General features: G+C 49.4%; 1 protein-coding gene across 9 annotated transcripts in view; it reads right to left on the reverse strand.

The window, feature by feature from the left end:
* Window positions 1-18,024, reverse strand: part of NOX5 (NADPH oxidase 5) — a 65,719-nt gene that overhangs the window by 16,324 nt on the left and 31,371 nt on the right. For 4 of the 9 annotated variants that reach the window (XM_086322796.1, XM_086322798.1, XM_086322801.1 and 1 more), the window contains 9 exons: window positions 14,673-14,883; window positions 13,463-13,697; window positions 11,984-12,137; window positions 11,630-11,808; window positions 10,271-10,453; window positions 8,531-8,663; window positions 4,860-5,002; window positions 2,236-2,433; window positions 331-375 (listed from right to left, as the gene is read on the reverse strand). In XM_086322796.1, the coding sequence (XP_086178922.1) occupies window positions 331-375; window positions 2,236-2,433; window positions 4,860-5,002; window positions 8,531-8,663; window positions 10,271-10,453; window positions 11,630-11,808; window positions 11,984-12,137; window positions 13,463-13,697; window positions 14,673-14,883 (1,481 nt within the window). Of the gene's footprint in view, window positions 1-330; window positions 376-2,235; window positions 2,434-4,859; window positions 5,003-8,530; window positions 8,664-10,270; window positions 10,454-10,849; window positions 11,809-11,983; window positions 12,247-13,462; window positions 13,698-14,672; window positions 14,884-18,024 lie in introns of those variants that run through there. The other 5 variants (XM_086322797.1, XM_086322800.1, XM_086322804.1 and 2 more) reach the window with 4 other exon arrangements.

Raw genomic sequence — 18,024 nt, forward strand, 5'->3', positions numbered from 1 at the left:
GTAGGCAGTTGTCTCCTGGGCTGGAACCCGGGAGTAAGTGGCTCCTGCTCAGAGCACTGTTCACACACTGCGCTCTGAGCTTGAGTCTGGGAGCACCCTAGAACTCCCACATGCAGATCTGGTGAGAGCAGGGTCCAACCAGCACAGCCGTGTGCCCTGTGAGCGTGGGCAGGGGTCTGATTCCCATTATCTGGGGACCTGGGAGTCAGGCTATGGGGACTGAAGAGCCTAGGAACTGAGCGCCCCAGCAAGCCCTCCCCGTGGGCAGAGGCTTTGCTTCCTCTGCTTGGGGCAGTGGTTTTGGACACAGCCACCCCTGGAACCTCTCACCTTGATGTTACAGAACTGGTGGTTCTCAGAGGACATCTCAGAGACCTGCAGAGCATAGAGCAGAGAAAGTGGGTCTTTGGGAGTGGGTGGGCCAGGCATTTCTCAGAGGTTTACAGTCTTGCAGTCTGAGCAACCTTACAAAAAGGGGATTGCCTTTTCTACCCAAACCATTCCAAGGAGCATGGGGCACTTTTGAGGGAAAACATCAGTGATGTGCTGGTAAACTGACTCCTCAGAAGAAGAAAGGACCACCAGAAACAAAGTCCGATTGTTAGTGTCGAGATTTCTGATGTAAACACTGCCATCATGGCTCCCACCAATGACTGGTTCTAATAACTGGCTCCCCCTCACCCACCTCATGCTCTAGAGCCCTTGAGCCCCAATTACTGAGCTAGCACGCTGGAACTACTGAGCCCCTAGCCCGTGCTCCACAAACAACAGATGCCACTGCAACGAGAAGTCCTGGCGGCGCAGGTAGAGAAAGCCCAAGCAAAGCAATGAAGACCCAACAATAAAAAATAAATAATAACAGCAATAAAAAAAAAAACAGGCTCTCAAAATTCCTGATAATTTAACAATCGCTCTTGTGGTCCAAAACAGGTCAGCTTCAGGTGTGACAGGAGAACACTCAGCCCAGCCTGCCTCGTGGGCTCAGCTACAACCGCTTGCTTTCATGTTTCTCGACACAACCCTGGCCTTGAACATGCTTTCCCTGTGCCTAGCGCACACCACACTGTCCTTTCTTCTAGCTGGCACATTCCTGCGCATCTCTCAGTGTGCACCTTGCTTAGAGGGGCCACCTTCCTAGAGTCTTTGCCCAGCGACTCTGGGCAGAAAAACCAGGTGCTGGCCTGGCTCACAGCTCACCCCTGCCCCGGGGACCCTGCTCTGGGCTCACTGATGGGGAGCCACCTGAGGGCAGGGAGCAGCCTCCTCTGTCTACTCTGCCTGACTCCTCCAGCCCTGAGCACAGGCAGACCAGAGTCCTTGAGGTTCATGTGCTTCCTTCCTGCAGATGAAGGAAACAGACCCGCAAAAGGGCTTCAGAGGCCTGTGATAGCTTCTCTCTGGTTAGGAGTGACCTTCACAACCATCCAGGCAAATCCCTCCTTTCATAGAAGAGAAGCTGAATCTGGGAGTGTGACAATGACTCGCTCAAGTCCCCACAGAGCTGGGCTGGAGCCTGGGTCTGTCTGCCCGTCCTGCGCTCACCACGTCACACCACGTCGCTCCTTTGTCCGGGGGCAACTGAATTTTGTGTCCTCCACAGTGCTGGCCTTGAGCTACTTGTGATGGTTATTTTAGGAGGCGCACTGTAAGAGGGCTACTCCTCTAACAGTTTAAAAAAAATCCTTCTTATTGCAAGGAGAAAGCCTTACATCATGGTTATTATATCCCCTTAACTTCTAACACTTACTATTCCCTCTTCTTTTTTTTTCCTTTAAACAAAGTGAGAAAGAAAGAAATGGAGAGCATGACAGAGACAGAGAAGGAACAAGCCGAAGAGAGCAGCTTCAGGCTCAAAGCCTCATTTAACAGGCAGAAACATCTGGCAAGAATTTAATACCATTGTTTTTGCTTTTAGACTTATCTTTTTTATGGCACATGATACTTATTTGCCATTAAACATGCTAATCTAAAGAGTCCTTTTAAAATACAGTTAAGCTGAAAGTAATGTTGGGATGTAAGGAGAAATATTCAGTGGGAAATACTGCCTATGGGAAGTAAGTATGGTAAAAGTGACACAGATGCCCGCCATACAGGTGAGAGGCTGCAGAAACGCCACGTGGCGTGGGGCCCTTCCTGACTGCGGCCCTCTATTCCAAGTTCCAAGGACCCACCCACCATTCCTGGGAGAAAAATCTTTGGCTCTGCAACCTCCAGCCCCAGCTTCTTCAGCCTTACCAGGGCCGGGTCCTCGGCTGCAGCTTCCCTCTGTGCCCGAGTCCGATCCTTTGTCCCCGTGTTCACCAGGCCTTCGTGTCCCTGCCACGGAGCTCCCTCCGGCCTGTAGGATATCAGCTCCACAATCACCTCCTTGTTGGAGGCTACTGCACCCTGTGCTGAGGCTCCGAAATCGATGGGCTGGGGCTGCAAGCCCTGCTTGGTTTCAAAAAACGAATATTGCTTTATTATTTAAATCACGTGTGTGTTAGTCGCTCAGTCGTGTCCGACTCTTTGCGACCCCACGGACTGTAGCCCACCGGGCTTCTCTGTCCATGGATTTCTCCAGGCAAGAATACTGGAGTGGATTGCCATTCCCTTCTCCAGAGGAACTTCCCAACTCAGGAATCAAACCCTGGTCTCCTGCATGGCAGGCAGATTCTTTACCATTTGAGCTACAAGGAAGTCTATTTAAATCATAAATCAATACAATTTTTTTTAAATTCAGAAACTACAGAATTTTAAAGGATAAAGTAACAAAGCACCCTGAATCAGAAAACAACTTCTCTAACCATTTTCTCTGTCCTTCCAGACTTACACACGCACTTTCACATAAACAGAACATGCTGCTTTGTAACTCGGCTTTTCCACTTACGGCATCTTGGCTAGCTTTGTGTGCTAATGCATATACATTTACATAATCTTTTTTAGGCAGCTTACTTTTCCATTAGAAGGGTGATTGGTAATTTTTTAAACTGCTTCCCTATTGTTGGGCATTTTGATTATACTCATTTTCTCATCACTGCTAACAACCATGGTGTATAAAACAGCTCCTTCCCTTTACTCTGACTTATTTTCTTCACGGCCCTTATCACCACGTGACACATTATGTGTCTATTGTGTATGTACTGTCCACCATCCGCTCTGTACTGGAAGCAGTGACAATGGGTATTTTGCTTATTGATGAATCTCAAGCATTTAGAATAGTACTTGGAAAACAGTAGACCCTGTGCTCAATAAGTGAAAGTGAAAGTTGCTTAGTCGTGTGTGACTCTTTGCAACCCCATGGAGTCCACGGAATTCTCCAGGCCAGAATACTGGAGTGGGTAGCCTTTCCCTTCTCCAGGAGAACATCCCAATCCAGGGATCAAACTGAGGTCTCCTGCATTGTAGGTGGATTCTTCACCAGTTGAGCTGCCAGGAAAGCCCTAAATATTTGCTAAGTGAATTGAAGGAATGAAGTGGTTAAGGAGCTTGCATACATGGCCAAATAGCTTTTTAGGATTAAACTCCTAAAAATGGTATTGCTAAGCCATTGGGTAGGAAGGCTTCCCTGGTAGCTCAGATGGTGAAGAATCTGCCTGCAATGCGGGAGACCCAGGTTCCATCCCCGGGTGGGGAAGATCCCCTGGCGAAGTGAATGTCTACCCACTCTAGTATTCTTGCCTGGAGAATTCCAAGGACAGAGGAGCCTGGTGGGCTACAGTCCATGGGGTCACAAAGAGTCAGACCCGACTGAGCGACCAACACTTTCACTTTTAAGCCACTGTGGATAGATATTTAAAATGCAGACACATACAGCCAGACTGTCCACCAGAGAGTCTGTGCCAATTTACTCTTTGGCAGTGGTACCTAAGACCCCAAGGAAACACAGCTTTTAGTATATCTACCCACCAATTCTCAGTGTTTCAGGACTCACCTGATTTTGAAAATCAGCTTCCTCCTTCAGGAGATTTCCCCTGATTAACAGGAAAGAACACCCTGTCTGTTTCTACCTACTTCTCCATTTCCCAAAGTTCTGCTCTTGGCACTGTTCTAGAAGGGCCCTCTGGTCTAGCCAGGCAGGATTCCACGTGGTTTTCTTCTCTGGACTTTATATTCCACAAGAGCAAGGCAGGGCTGGGTCAGGCCTGGGGGAATCTCTCCCTTTGACCTTCAGCAGGGTTTCCACATATTAACCTGATTCCAGGCCTGGTGGCACAGCCTACTAGCATTTAGGCACCCTCAGCCTTCTACATCGATTCCTGCTTCTTCAAGTGCTGCTCTGATCTCTCTGCATTCCTCCCAAACCTCCCAGAGCCTGTATTCAATGGCAGCTTGTCAATTGTATGGGTTTCATCAGGGCTCAAAACATAGTTAAACTCATGGTGGTGATGATGATGGTGGTGGTGGTAGTGCTGATGGGGATAATGAATGGTCCACCTGGACCATGCTGCCCAGTTCATGCAATACTTTACATGCATACATTCCACGGGTCCTTAAAACAATCATGTTAGAAAGGAGAGCGAACGACAGGAACCACCTCTATTTCATAGGTGAACAACTTGAGGCTAGTAAGGCTAAAAGGTGTGCCCAAGTCCATACAGTTAGAAAGTATTAGAGCAGAGAAGTAGAGATGGATTTTTCTCATCTCAATTTCCCCCTCTTTGCCTTGTCCCCTGCCTTCTAATGGAGCACACTGGACCAGGAAGGATCAGGTGTGGTCTGGCTTCAAGGAGGCTCTTGGACCACACATTCTGAATTGACCTACCTTCTGTGCAGTCCCAGCCAGTGTTCACAAGTGCTCAGGAGTTGCCAGCTAAGAAGGCAACCGGTCCCCATGGGTTTGTCACATGGTGGACCCTTTCTCCCCTTCAGTTACTTACCTGGGGCTTCCTCTGACTCCTCTTCATCTCCAACCTCCTCGAGAGCCTCTTGGAACCACAGAACACTGGCTCTGGTTTCTTGAATGACTCAAACAACCTGTTGGTCCACTGGCCCTGGGACCGGATGTGTAGCCAGATGGTGTCTGAGCAAGAGACAGGGCAGGAGGAAAGGAGTCAGTGCTGGTCTCCAGCAGGGACAGGCCTGTCTCACTGGAGGGACTGGGCATCAACCCCTTATGCTCTCCTCTGAACGCCCTTCCTAAGGTCCAAACTAGCAGCCACAGCCATGAGACTGGGAGAGCTGGCCTCTCTGGTGCAGACCTTGCAGTCTTTCTCAGTTAAGTCTACCTAAGGGTTCAGTTTCCTCTGCCAAGGCAGGGGTCAGAGTGGCCCTGAGCACACTGGGGGCTCCAGAAGTGGGGGCCTTGCCTCCTCCATCAAGCCAGGGTCTCACCAAGGTTGGGGACCATCTCTCTCCCACATTCTATGAGATGCCTGTCAATGGTTCTGCACACATTAGGTGCTCAGTCAATAGTGGGGCCAATAGCTTTCACTGCCCTCAGTGTCTGGGATACAGGGGGTGTTTGCTTAGGTTCCCTATTAAGTGGATGACTGGTAGAAGGGTGTTGAGGGGTACCAGAAAGAAGACACATTAGAGCAAGGAGGCCCCTTAAGAGACTTCCTGGTCTGGAGTTCTCATCCTTTTTCTTTTATTTAAAATCATGAACTCTTCTGGCAGTCCTGTGAAGGCAAGGATAAACTCCTTCTTGGAATAAGGTTTTTAAATACTTTGAATAATATATGTAGAAATTATGAATGAAACCATTTATAATGAGACAGTTACCAAAATAAATTTTTAAAAAATTTTGATTTTAAAATACATGTGCTTTTTTGTTAACACATGAAATAACGAGATGCAGCAGGAATTGCGTGGTCACTGGAGATGTGAATTAGCAATGAGCATGAATGACATGTCAAAGTATGGACAACAACCATAACACGATATGAAGAATCCATGGTTTTCATTTCAAAAAAGTCACAGGGGTTGGTAATGCTACTGTGATTTGTAACCTGCATTTAGAAGAAAATGCTAAAGCTCAGTCAGAGGCTGGTAAAAACAAAGGTGTCCCTTTTTTTTTTTTTTTGCCCATCTGCATTCCTGAATGAGGTGAGGCACGCTCTCATAGGGCTTCCCTTGTGGCTCAGCTGGTAAAGAATCCGCCTGCAATGCTGGAGACCTGGGTTCTATCCCTGGATTGGGAAGATCTCCTGGAGAAGGGAAAGGCTACCCACTCCAGTATTCTGGCCTGGAGAATTTCATGGACTGTATAGTCCATGGGGTCTCAGAGAGTCAGACATGACTGAGGGGCTTTCACTTTCACGCTCTCACAGCTTTGTGAGGAGGGGACTGAAAAAGTCAGGTCCTGGGACCACTGCTCCCAGGAGCCTCCCTGGCGCTTCCTCCCTCTTCAAGGTGCAAAGCAGCAGAAGGGCTGTGCTGTGCCCTGTCTGCACAGATGCACCCTGAACTGCCTCACACAGTGACTCATATGGGGGAGGCCTCTTAAATGTCAGTTGAATTCAGTCAGACAGAGTTGCCAGCTTAAGTCCCACTCCTGATCTTGGAAACCAGCTCTACAAAATCAGAGGATTTACCAGCCCCCATGCAGACTCATTTACTGCAGGGGACTCGGGACTAAGAGATTCCAAGCAGAGACCCTAAAGAAACCCTTCAAGAATTGGTCAAATAGGGACTTCCCAAGAGAGGTCCAGTGGCTAAGACTCCCAACGCAGGGGGCCAAGATTTGACCCCTGGTCAGGGAACTAGATCCCACATGCCACAGCTAAGACCCAGAGCAGCCACATAAATAAATAAATACTTTAAAAAACTGGTCAAATAAATTACACATCTATATTATAATCCTATTACTATTAATACACTGGAATAGCATGCAGCCATGAAAAGGAAAAGTTCTTCTTTTAAAAGAACTGACATGCAAAGATCTTCCTGACATATTATTCATGGAGAAAAAGTGGACAGCAAAACAGTGTAATCCCTTATATGTAAAACCATAATCCCTTATATGTAGAATTATCTCTATATCTGATTATTCATGGAGATACATCAAGATCTGGAAAGCTATTCACCAAATGATTGACAATAGTTTTCCTTGGGTAGAATTATTTGAGGGATTTTAATTTTCTTTGGCACATATTTCTATACTGTCTGAATTTTCAGGGAGCATATCTGTTCTTTATGAAACAGCAAAAAAAAAAAGGAAATAACAATAGGAAGAAAATAACCCACCCCCTCTAACTCTCACCCCCAACCCATTGTACATCCAGGCCACCACTCATGTGATTCCAGGGCAGGTGTTGTACAGCTTCTTGTGGGGAACCCTGGCCTTGGGTCTGTGCCCTGAGCTGTGGGAGCTGGGCCAGGGGTGGGGCCTGGGCTGGGGTGGGAGGCATCCTGAATGGAGCTACAGCTTTTCATGGAGGAGGGTCAGAGAACCCCGGCAACCAGAAACCTTTACCTCTCATGAAGCCAAGCAAGGGTCTGGCTTCAATAGGCCATACAAGACCTCCTCCGTCAGAAGCACTTCTTGAGGGACTTCCCCGGTGGTCCAGTGCATTCCGTGCTCCCAGTGCAGGGGCCCGGGTTCAGTCCCTGGTCAGGGAGCTAGATCGCATGTGCCACAACTAAGACTTCCCATCCCCCAACTATGACCCCGTACAACCAAACAGACAAATAAAAATAAATATTAAAAAAAAAAAAGCAGCACTTGAGATGGGAAGGCCAATCCCTGGCCTGGCCTGGAGGTCAGAGGTCCAGGTTGGGGCCCCAGCAACAGCCCAGGACCAGAAGGCGGGCACGCAGGCACATGCATGGGCAGGGGGCAGAGGACAGCTAGGTGAAGAGAGGGTCGGCTGAGTAGTTCTGTGGGTGCTGGGCACCCAGAGGATGGAAGTGGTCAGGGGTGGGGGAGAAGGATGGGACGGATTCTGTTGCCTTGGGGCTCCCCAGGTCTCATGCCCACATGGAGTGGGGAAGCCTCGCTGCCTGTCACAGCCCTCTGGAAATGCCCTGGTGCCCCTTCATCTGAGCCACTACTCCTTTGCTTAAGACCCTTGCAGGCTCCCAACTGCCTGTACCATTCCACTTTTCACTCTGCATTCGAAGACCTTCCAGACCCCACACTAGCTCTTATCAATTTTGCCAGCCACTTTGGTCCTTTCTCTGACCTTGTCTTCCTTCCCCTCACCTCTGCTTCCTTCCTCCCTACTCCACCTGACCCTCAACCCAAACTACATCAGACCCTTCCATGTTTGCAGGTTTCATGCTTCCCCTTCTGCCTCCACCCCGATGCCCTTCCCTACCTAGTAAACTCCTGCAAACCCTTCAAGGTTCAGCTGAAGTGCCACCCTGCCCATGTCCCCCACCAGATCAGGCCCTCCCCGGTGACCCTCACAGAAGCCAGTATAGCCCCGATCACCCCATTTAGTCAGCATCTGCACATCTGCCCCCGTGTACCAGAGGGAGATCCGGGAGGCCAATTTGTGTCTCGGGTCTTGTTTGCCTCTGTGTTCCTGGTTCACAGCCTTGCTTGGCACATGGCAAGGATGCAGTAATACCCCCTGAGGGACTGGTGGAGTTGGTGCAGACCTACCTTTCTGCTCAGGAGCACTGCTGATGGTGAAGGGGTGCCACTCGTAGCGTGCAATGCTGGGGATGTTCAGATACAAGTAGTCACCAGGTCTGTAGTGGAAAAGAGGGGGCCTCTTGATGAGGAGATGAGTGACCTGGGGAGAGAAAGAGACCAGGGTCATCCGTGCAGACCCAGAGCTGCCAGGGACCCCAGGACCATAGTCTGGGCCATCTTCTTCCACCATCACCCAGGCCAGCCTGACCTTTTGTGTCCCTGAGCAGCGGCTCACCCTACATACAGCACATGGGTGGTAGGTGGCAATAGGAGAAGGGGAGGCAGGCTGTGTCTGAAGCGGGGCTCATGGTGTGATCCCACTTCTTCTGGTGTAAATACTGCTTCAGAGTGGCCCTCCTCCTCTGTGAAGCCCCCTGACTGCTCCAGCCCCTTTTCTGGAACTGCTGTGGCATTTGGCTGGCATTCCAACCAGGAGCAGGCATTTCCCCCAGGATACAACAGTCTCCTGGAGAGTAACTTCGGTTTACTGAGCACTTACAGGTGCCAGAGCTGTGTGGAGCTCTTTAAGTGCTGCCTCTAGTCCTTACGACAACTCCCTGAGACGAATGTCCATCTTTCTCCACTCTACGGAGGAGAGGCTGAGTTAGAGAGGTTAAATGACTTGCTCAAGAGCACCAGCTAAGAAACCATGGGATCTGAATCTAACCACTCTGTCTGATGCCAGGGCCTAGACACAAACCTGTTTCTTATCCAGCTTCCGTGTCCTCACTTTCAAGTTGTCCAGAGTCAAGCCCTCCAGAACTGCCTGCCCTTTCTCCAAAAATGGCCCCAATTGCTCAGACACCTGCGAGACAGCCTAGACTCCTCCCCCGACACCCCCATCCCAAATGCAGCCAGCTACCTCTCGAGTCTTTCTGTGATATGCCCCCGCCCCACCCTGGTCAGGGTCAAGGCTCTCATGAGCTCTCCTCTGCATATGTGCAACAGCCTCCCCAGTGGTCCTCTCTAAGCCATCTTCCACAGACCAACTGAAGAAATCCAGCTGGAGTATACACCAGCTCAATACCACCATCCTTTCCCCACCCTGCTCAGGGGTTCCTGCGGTCTGCAGAGCGAGGCCACTCACCATTAGGCCCTGCCCACCCCTCCAGCTTCTCCCTGCACCTTGGCTCCAAATTGCTTGTAGTCCCTTCAGTACAGTATGCCCTTGCATTACTCTCTGCCTTTGCCACGCTGTTCCTTCTCCCAGCAATACCCTTCCCAGTCTTGTCTATCCAACAAACTTCTATTCATCTCTCAAAACCCCGGTATGACGGCTCCCCTCGCATTCCGAAGCTTCTCTGATCTCTCAAAGAGTTTAACGCCCCCTGAGATTTTCTTCTCTTGCCAACACAGCCCTGCACTGATGAAAGGGCTGACTCTCCTACTATCCTGTGTGTCTATGGAGAGTAGAAGACTGCCTCCGCTTTCTCTGCACCTCTGTCACCAAGCGTGGGGCCTGCCCCTTGCAGACATGTAATCTATACTTACTGAAGGCATTCTACGCACACCTGGCCTTTAGTAGTGCCCTGCCTACCCAACATTCCCCTTCCAGAAGTGTCACTCTTGCAGGGTAGGACCAAGTCTTGCACTTGCTTGTCTCCTCCACTGTGCTCCCTATTCCTGGGGGTGGAGGTCTAACAGAGCACCCAGCTGCTGCACCCCACCACCTGGGACACCTCTTGGCTCCTTGGGCCCCCTTTGCACCTTGGAAGGGAGGAGATTGACTTCCACGATGTGCAGGGCCGCCATGCGGGATGCTGCCAGGCTGATGGTTTTCTCCAGGAAGAACAACGTGCCAGGGACCAGCAGCCACTTCCAGAAGTTGGGCCCGTGCAGGATGAGCAGGAGCCACATGGGGAGGTAGGACAGGTGAGTCCAGTAGAACACCTGTGGGGGAGGGAGAGTAAAGGGGTCAAGGCATTGGGGTGGGACAGAGCCAAGGTTCACGGTCACCCTCAAAGCCAGGACTGTGCCCAGAGCCTCGGCCATACACACCCTCTCCTGGGAACAGGCTTGGGTAGGAGACTGGGGGTGGGAAGCTTTGTTGCCTCTTTGTTCTGAGGGCCTGGCTCAGAGAGTCTGTAAGTGAAGATTCTGGGCGCCAGTGACAAACACCTGGAACATCTGCCTGGGTGTGTTCTGGGCAGGGTGGACTGCCCCCTCTGATGGGCTCATCAGCACCAGTGTCCCGACCCACTGACCCTTTCTCGGGGGGAAGGAAGGAAAGAGAGCAATGATGTTCTGGCAGTAGAGAAGAAAGAGCAAAGCCCTAAGTTCTAATACCTGCTCTGCTACTAGCTGTGTGGCCTCGGCCTGGTAAGTTACTTCTGTGAGTCAGATTCCTCGTGGGTCAAGTGAGGATGCCAATTATGACTTCAATGGATCATTGCTGGCTCAGAGTAGCTGATCGTGTGTATACATATATATATGTCTATTTCTGCTATGACCAAATCAGTCCAGGGGACACAATCTCCAAACTAGACCCTTTGGGACCTTTTATATCTCCAGGAGGCTAGAGAGAGGGAAGCCAGGCTAGACCTAACACCTGTGGAGCGCCCACATGCCAGGTGTGTATAGTTATTGACTTCACCTGTATTATCTCATTTAATTTCTAAAATAACTCCAAAGGTAGAGAATCACAGCTCCGCTTTACAGATGAGGGCAGCGGAATGACCAATAAGGAGTGGGGTGGGGATTAGAACTCTCAAGAGCTTGTTTCTTGCCCTCTCTGTGCCATCTTGAGCCTATAATCCAATTAGAGCAAGAGGATAAGCCAGCAAAAAAAGGTAGAATCTTCTAGAGCAGAACATTTTCACTTGCCAGACATACATCACAGTTCAGTGGCAGAACCCAAGTCACATGTCCATAGTATGCAAACCACCTGGAACTTCCTGGGCTCTGGAGTAAGTTGGAGGGGGCACAGCATGAAATGAAAGTGGGTGACTCACTTTGCTGAAAAATACAAACCAACTATACTCCAATAAAAATTATTTTTTTTTAAAAAAGGAAGAAATGAAGGTGGGAGCCCAAGATAGGCCAGGCAAAGGGGAAAGGCTGGGGCACCTCAAAGTGGCCACTCCTGCGGACACAGGAGCTGGAGCAGGCGAACATGAGAAGCAGCAGCAGGAGCAGAGCCACGCCAGTCGGGGAGGCCAAGCCGTGGACCCAGCCGATGCCAGGCCTCATGGTGAGCAGGAGTTCCCAAAACCGGAAGGGGCTGGTCTCAGACTGAGCCTGGAGCGCTGGAGACGAGCACAAGACAAGCTCGGCCCACTGCACCTTCCTGTTGGGGTTCCCACCTCCCCTTCCAGCTTATCCAGGACACCCTTCTCTGCCCATTGGGACACATGGGGGGCATAAATTAGTGGTTTGTGGAAAGCCCAGATCCCTACCCCACCCCATCCCCAGGCTACTCACCGAAGTTCACCACGTGGGCCACGGTGTGCACGAGGGAGAGCCCAACCACCACGTAGCCCATAAGCTGGTGGAACTGGATGTTGTGGTCCAGCGGCAGGACCTGGGCCAGCCACGTGGCCCGCAGCCACGTGAGGCAGCGCCTGAGCATCAGCACCTGGCCGAGCAAAGAGGCAGAGAGCCCATCTGGCTCGCTCTCTAACCTGAGGCCTTCCCCTTGGCAGCAGGTGTCTCCCTGCCTCCCCCTGAGATGTCTGTGCTTACTGATGGGCGGGGCTGGCGGGTGGGCGGGGCTAGGGGACATTACCACCTCCCCCGCCCTCAAGTCTTCGATTGCTGCCCTAGATTCATAGCTGGGGTCCCAAAGTAGGACCTCCAGAACTGGGCAGGGAAGAAGAAAATCTTATAAGAATGTTCATATTCCTTTTATCTCAACACGTGGGAAGCACATAAGCTTTTACTAATATTTAGGCTCTGTGTAGACATGGAGTCCTCATTTAGTCGTAGGTCAGACAGGCACCATGTCCCACGTAGTTTTTGAGATGTCCTGAGGGGAGACGGCACTTTTTAAGGGGCTTATGGCGAGGACCCTCTCCCTTACTTATTTGCTTTAATTTATGCCTGTCCTATTGTGTGAATTTGCGGGTTACATTAACTGCTTTTAACTTAAGTAAGCTAACTACCCCTCAGAAAGGACAAGTAGCTTAAAAAGATTCCCTACAGAGAAAATGCAGATTGAAAATAGTGTTAATAAGGCAAGAGTAAGTGACCACAAAAATGAGTCATGTATCTCCCACTCCTGGTGTGAATTCTTTGTAGCTAGTTATGAGGTTAAAAATAAAACCCACTCTAGTAAGCAGATGATAGTGTCAAAAGGAGTATTTGAACTAGAGATGTACATCTCTGATCATTAAAGATGAACCTTGCCTTATAGTTATATTGTGCCTAAACCTATTGGCTAACAATAACAGGGCATGCATACCATTATAAGTGAGCATATATTGGGTAATTGGGAGAGGTTTTTGTTTTTTGTTTATTTTTGTTGGGTTTTATTTCATTCCAGTTTTAGAAGTGTGTTATCAAATACACTTCGAGACCTCAGGCTCTGGTCCAGAGGATCACGTTCTGGCATTCAAGGCCTCTTGAAGTATTCTCTTTCTGGCTGGAGCCCTGCACAGGAGCTAGCCTGACCTCCCCTGGGTCCACCATAGGGTTATCGTGAGGGTCAATAACCCTATGGAGAGTGCTTAGCACTGTGACTGGTACATAGCAAGCACACAAAAACGCCAGCTGTATTATTTACCTGCTGTGTGACAACAGACAACTCACTGCCCCTCCCACCACTGAGTGTTGGCCCAGTGGATTTCTAAGGTGCCATCCTGCACTGCCAATGCAGGTGTCCATGCGTGGGCCATTTAGTCTGAGAGGAGCCTACATCAGTCCCCCTGCCTGCTTCCCTGTGTTGTGCCCACAGAGCCCTACCGCGATGAAGCTGCAGTCAAAGTTGAGGCACTGGCCGCAGCCCTTGGCCACCATGACGCTGGCTCCGAAGGCCCGGTAGGCACTAGCTGCCAGGGCAAACAGCAGCACGTGGAGGCCCACGAAGACGGCCAGGCAGAGCACATGGCTGCGGTGGTTGTGCCAGTAGGCAGAGGTCAGCAGGCGAGGTTGGCGCCGGTGTCGCTGGGGAGCTGGAGGCGTTAGCCAGTGAGCAGCACTGTAAGAGAGGACTCCACTCAGAGGGACGCGGTGCGGCGGGGACCACCGGAGTGGGAACCTGGAGACGCACTCCCTCTGCAGCCACTAACTCTCGGGAGCCTTGGGGCAAACAGGCCGGCTTCCTTTTACATCAGGAAAGGGAGGTCAAGTGACTTGCTTACAGTCACACAGCGAGGTAGAACTGGGATCAATCTCCTGTCTGTCTGATTCCACATCCACGGCTTTTTTTTTTTACTACCTCGAGTGGGGAGACAATCATAATGGATGGAAGAATCTGAGAAATTTTTGACGTTAATACACAAAAAGAATGAAGTACAAAGTGGCACTATTCAGAACTTGGAGTCAGACGAACTTAGGGCTGTTGTTCCACCCTTTTTATGTTATTTTCTCCACAGTGCCTATCAATTTGTACTTGTCTAGTTTATATACTTGTTTATTGGTATAAATTACCTGTCTCAGCCCGGAATGCAGCCCCAGCAGAGCTCTGCTATTACTGAGAACAAGGCTTGGTACAGAGTAGCTGCTCAAACAAGTTGAATAAATAACTGTCTTTGCTAATTATTTGTGCGCTCCTAGGTGTGTTACTTCAGGTGAAATAACTTTAATGTCTTTTTGTTACTTCATTCTCTGTGTAACTGCAATTTCCTTTTCCATGCTATGCAATGATACACTTGTAAAAATTCCCAGCACATAGTTGGTGCTTAATATTGAGTTGATTCTTAAGGAACCCTGTAGAAAATGCACTCATGACAACAGCTGCCCTGCAGAGGGCAGGACAGACCTTTGGCCCCAAGAGAAAGCGGGCAGAGGAGCTAAGCTGGACCAGGGAGGGAACCCGAGGGGTGGGGCTGGGCAGGGCCGACCAGGGCGGGGCCGGGCCAGGCCGAGGGATCGTCCTTGTGCTCGGGCCACACTTCGCAACTGGGGTCTAATCCCGGCACGGGCTGTGTCCCTGCACCAGACAGGGCGGTACCTGATGGTCAGGTTCTCCAGGACCCCGGGGAAGCGCTGCAACTCATCTCGGAGCTCCTCGAAAGTGATGGTGCCGCTGCAGTCCTTATCGGCGGACTCGAAGAGCGCCAGCGTCAGCTGGTCTAGCTTCTCCTTGGGCAGCGAGATGGCGCTCTCGTACAGGCACGACTGCAGCACGGTGCGCAGCTCGTCGGCGTCAATGGAGCCGCTGCCTGTTTCAGGTGAAGATGAAGCCTACTGGGGACCCGCACCCAACCCCTCCCGCCTCACTCTGTACTTGCAAACCGCGCCCTGCCTTGCACAACCATTGTATCGTGGGGTTAACTTCCGGTTCGTTCAGGTTTCTGCCAACCTGATGTCTTTAGGAGTAAAGAGAAGGCAATCAAAGGACATATGCCACCTCCAGCTCACAAACCTTCCATGGCTCCCTACTGCTGGGCTCAACAGAGGCAACACCTTCCCAAGCACGGAGAGTCTTTGGCCCCAGTGCATGCCTTCCTCTAGAATCCGCAGCCTCCTCTCTAAGTACCACTCAACTTCCAAGACCATCTGCCCAGAAGATACGCTTGCTTACTTAATCTATAAGGAGCTATGTGGCCAGAGCCCCAGTTATTCAGAGGCAAATTATATATGAGGTGGTGGTGAAGAGGTTTCCCTTTGTTCCCCAACTTGTAGCAGATTCTGCTCATCCATCCATGTTGTCCTGAGAGGCCACAGCTGGTCCCTCAAGTCCAGGGTTGTGACCTTATGTGAACATGAGTGGCTAGAGTGGTATGGAAAGGAAGCCAAAAGTACAGTTGACCCTCAGCACAGACGGGTTCCTTATCTGCAAATTTTATCACACTTGGTTGAATCTGTGGATGCATGAACCCACAGGTTATCAAGGGTCGACTGTATGTCTACATTTTATATAAAGGACCTGAGCATCCATGGGTTTGGGTATCCACAGGGATCCTGGAATTTACTTGCGAAACAACTGTATCAACTGAGATGGGATCTGAGGCATTTTTTTTTTCTGTATATATTTTCATTCTTCATAAGTAGTAGGACACTTGATTAGAAATTTCTTGACTTGTTTTGGATGTAGACACACATGAGGTAGCAATATGCTTCTGCCCCTTACTGTGTGATGGTGGGCTATAAGTCCTTTAGAGTCTTGTGAATTTGCTTATCTCTAAAATGGGGCTAATTATTCCTCCCTTTCAGTATTGGTTCAAGGATAATAGATAATTATAAAGCAGAAAGGACTGATGCTGAAACTGAAGCTCCGGTATTTTGGTCATCTGATGCGAACAGCTGACTCATTGGTAAAGTCCCTGATGCTGGGAAAGACTGAGGAGAAGAGGGGGTCAGAGCATGAGGTGGCTGGATGGCATCTCCAATGCAATGGACATGAACTTAGCAAACTTCAGGAGATGGTGAGGGACAGGGAGGCCTGGCATGTTGCAGTCCATGGGGTCACAAAGAGACACAACTGGGTGACTGAACAACAACAACAACAATGCAGTATTTGGAAGAAAGCAGCTACACATAAATGAAAGTCTTATTGGTGCTGTGATCAATACTTGGGCCGAAGTCAAAGCCTGTAATCACAGTACGATGCAGAGTCTAGCACACCACTCTGCAGTCATACCTCCTGTCCTTCAGCTTAGGCAAGAGCCCAGGGCAAGAGCCATCATGGACCATACTTTAAAGAAAACCTTAGTAAAGCTCTGCCAAGAAACTCGTGAACCCTGGACCAACTTGTTTCCTATCGCACTCCTCAGGGTCCATGTAGCCCCCAGGAGTAGTCTGAGATTTAGCCCATTTGAAATGACCTATGGAGGCCTTTGCTTACTACTGACGAATTCTAAGGGATGAGGGTGTGAACCAGGGTGTGTCCAGATATTATTAATCTTGGACACATTCAGAAGGCGATCCATGACTATGCCCAAAAGGCAGTGCAAGCTCCCACTAAAAATGCAAAGGAAAGCACCGTTCCTTCACAAATAAATCCAGGGACCAGGTTCTTAAAACCTGGAAAGAGGGAGCCCCCCAACCCCAAGACCAACTATTGCACAGGATGGGTTGAAGCCTTCCCTATCTGATCCAAAAAGGCTATGGATGTCTGTATGTCTCTTTTAAAAGAAACAATTCCTTGATTTGGACTTCCAAAGTCCTTCCAAAGTGATAACAGGCCCTTTTTCATAGCCAAAACCATACAGGACCTAGAGAAACCCCATAGGCCAGAGGACCATGCCCAGGAGCACAACAGCAGCTGCGCTGAGCTTTCCCAGATGCAAATCCAGCCCTGTGACTCAGTGCTCGTCAATGGCTCCCCGCTTACTCATTGTACTGAGACTCCAAACCATGACCTCTGCGGCCTGCCCAGTCTGGCTTCACCAACCACCCCAGTCTCACTGGGTGCCTTTTTCCCACTCAGACCCACTTCCTTTGATGATTCTAGGCTTTCAGAGACTCTTTAAGCCACAAAGTTGCCAATGATGTAAGAACCAGGATAATTATTGCAGTGTCATTTATGATGCCAAAATAAGGAGGGAGAACAATGGAGTCTCCATTTTGGAAATGGTGTTTGAGTAAATAAGCAACAACTGACCCCTGTAAAGGTGTGTCCTGAGCTAGGCACTGTTTTGAGTTTACATAACTAATTTAATCCTATCAACCTCACAAGTATGTACTATTATGATGATCATTATTTTCATGTGATACATGGGGAAATTAAAGCATGGAAAAGTTAAGTAATTTTGGTCATCTGATGCAAACAGCCAACTCATTGGTAAAGTCCCTGATGCTGGGAAAGATTGAGGAAAGTTGTTGTCCAGGGTCAACAACTGGTAGAGCTGAGATTTGAACCTGGGTAACTTGGTCTCAGAGTCAGAGATCTTAACTACTAGGCTGTGCTTCATGGAATCATAGGGTCAAAGTCACACAGTAGCATATAACACAGTCACTACAAATGATGCTATAACTCCATTCAGTTTCCCTTCATACCTGTTAGATAGCTGTTATCAGAAAAAAAAAAAAAAACAGAAAAGTATAAGTATCGGAGAAATTGGAACCTTTGTGCATTGCTGGTGTGAATGGAAAATGGTGCAACCACTGTGGAAAAGAATATGGGAGTTCCTCAAAAAAAAAAATTTGTCCTGTGATCCAGTGATTCCACTTTTGGGTACATGCCCAAAAGAACCGAAAGCAGGGTCTTGAAGAGATATTTGTACTCCCATATTTATAGCAGCATTATTCACAATAGCCAAAAGGTAGAAGCAGCCCAAGTGTCCATTGACGAATGGATAAACAAAATGTAGTATATATGTACAACAGATCATATTCAGTCTTAAAAAAATAATGAAAGC

Source organism: Bos grunniens, chromosome 10, assembly GCF_055505025.1.
Source record: "Bos grunniens cultivar Pamir isolate PY7600 chromosome 10, Bosgru_T2T1.0, whole genome shotgun sequence".
Lineage (NCBI taxonomy): Eukaryota > Metazoa > Chordata > Mammalia > Artiodactyla > Bovidae > Bos > Bos grunniens.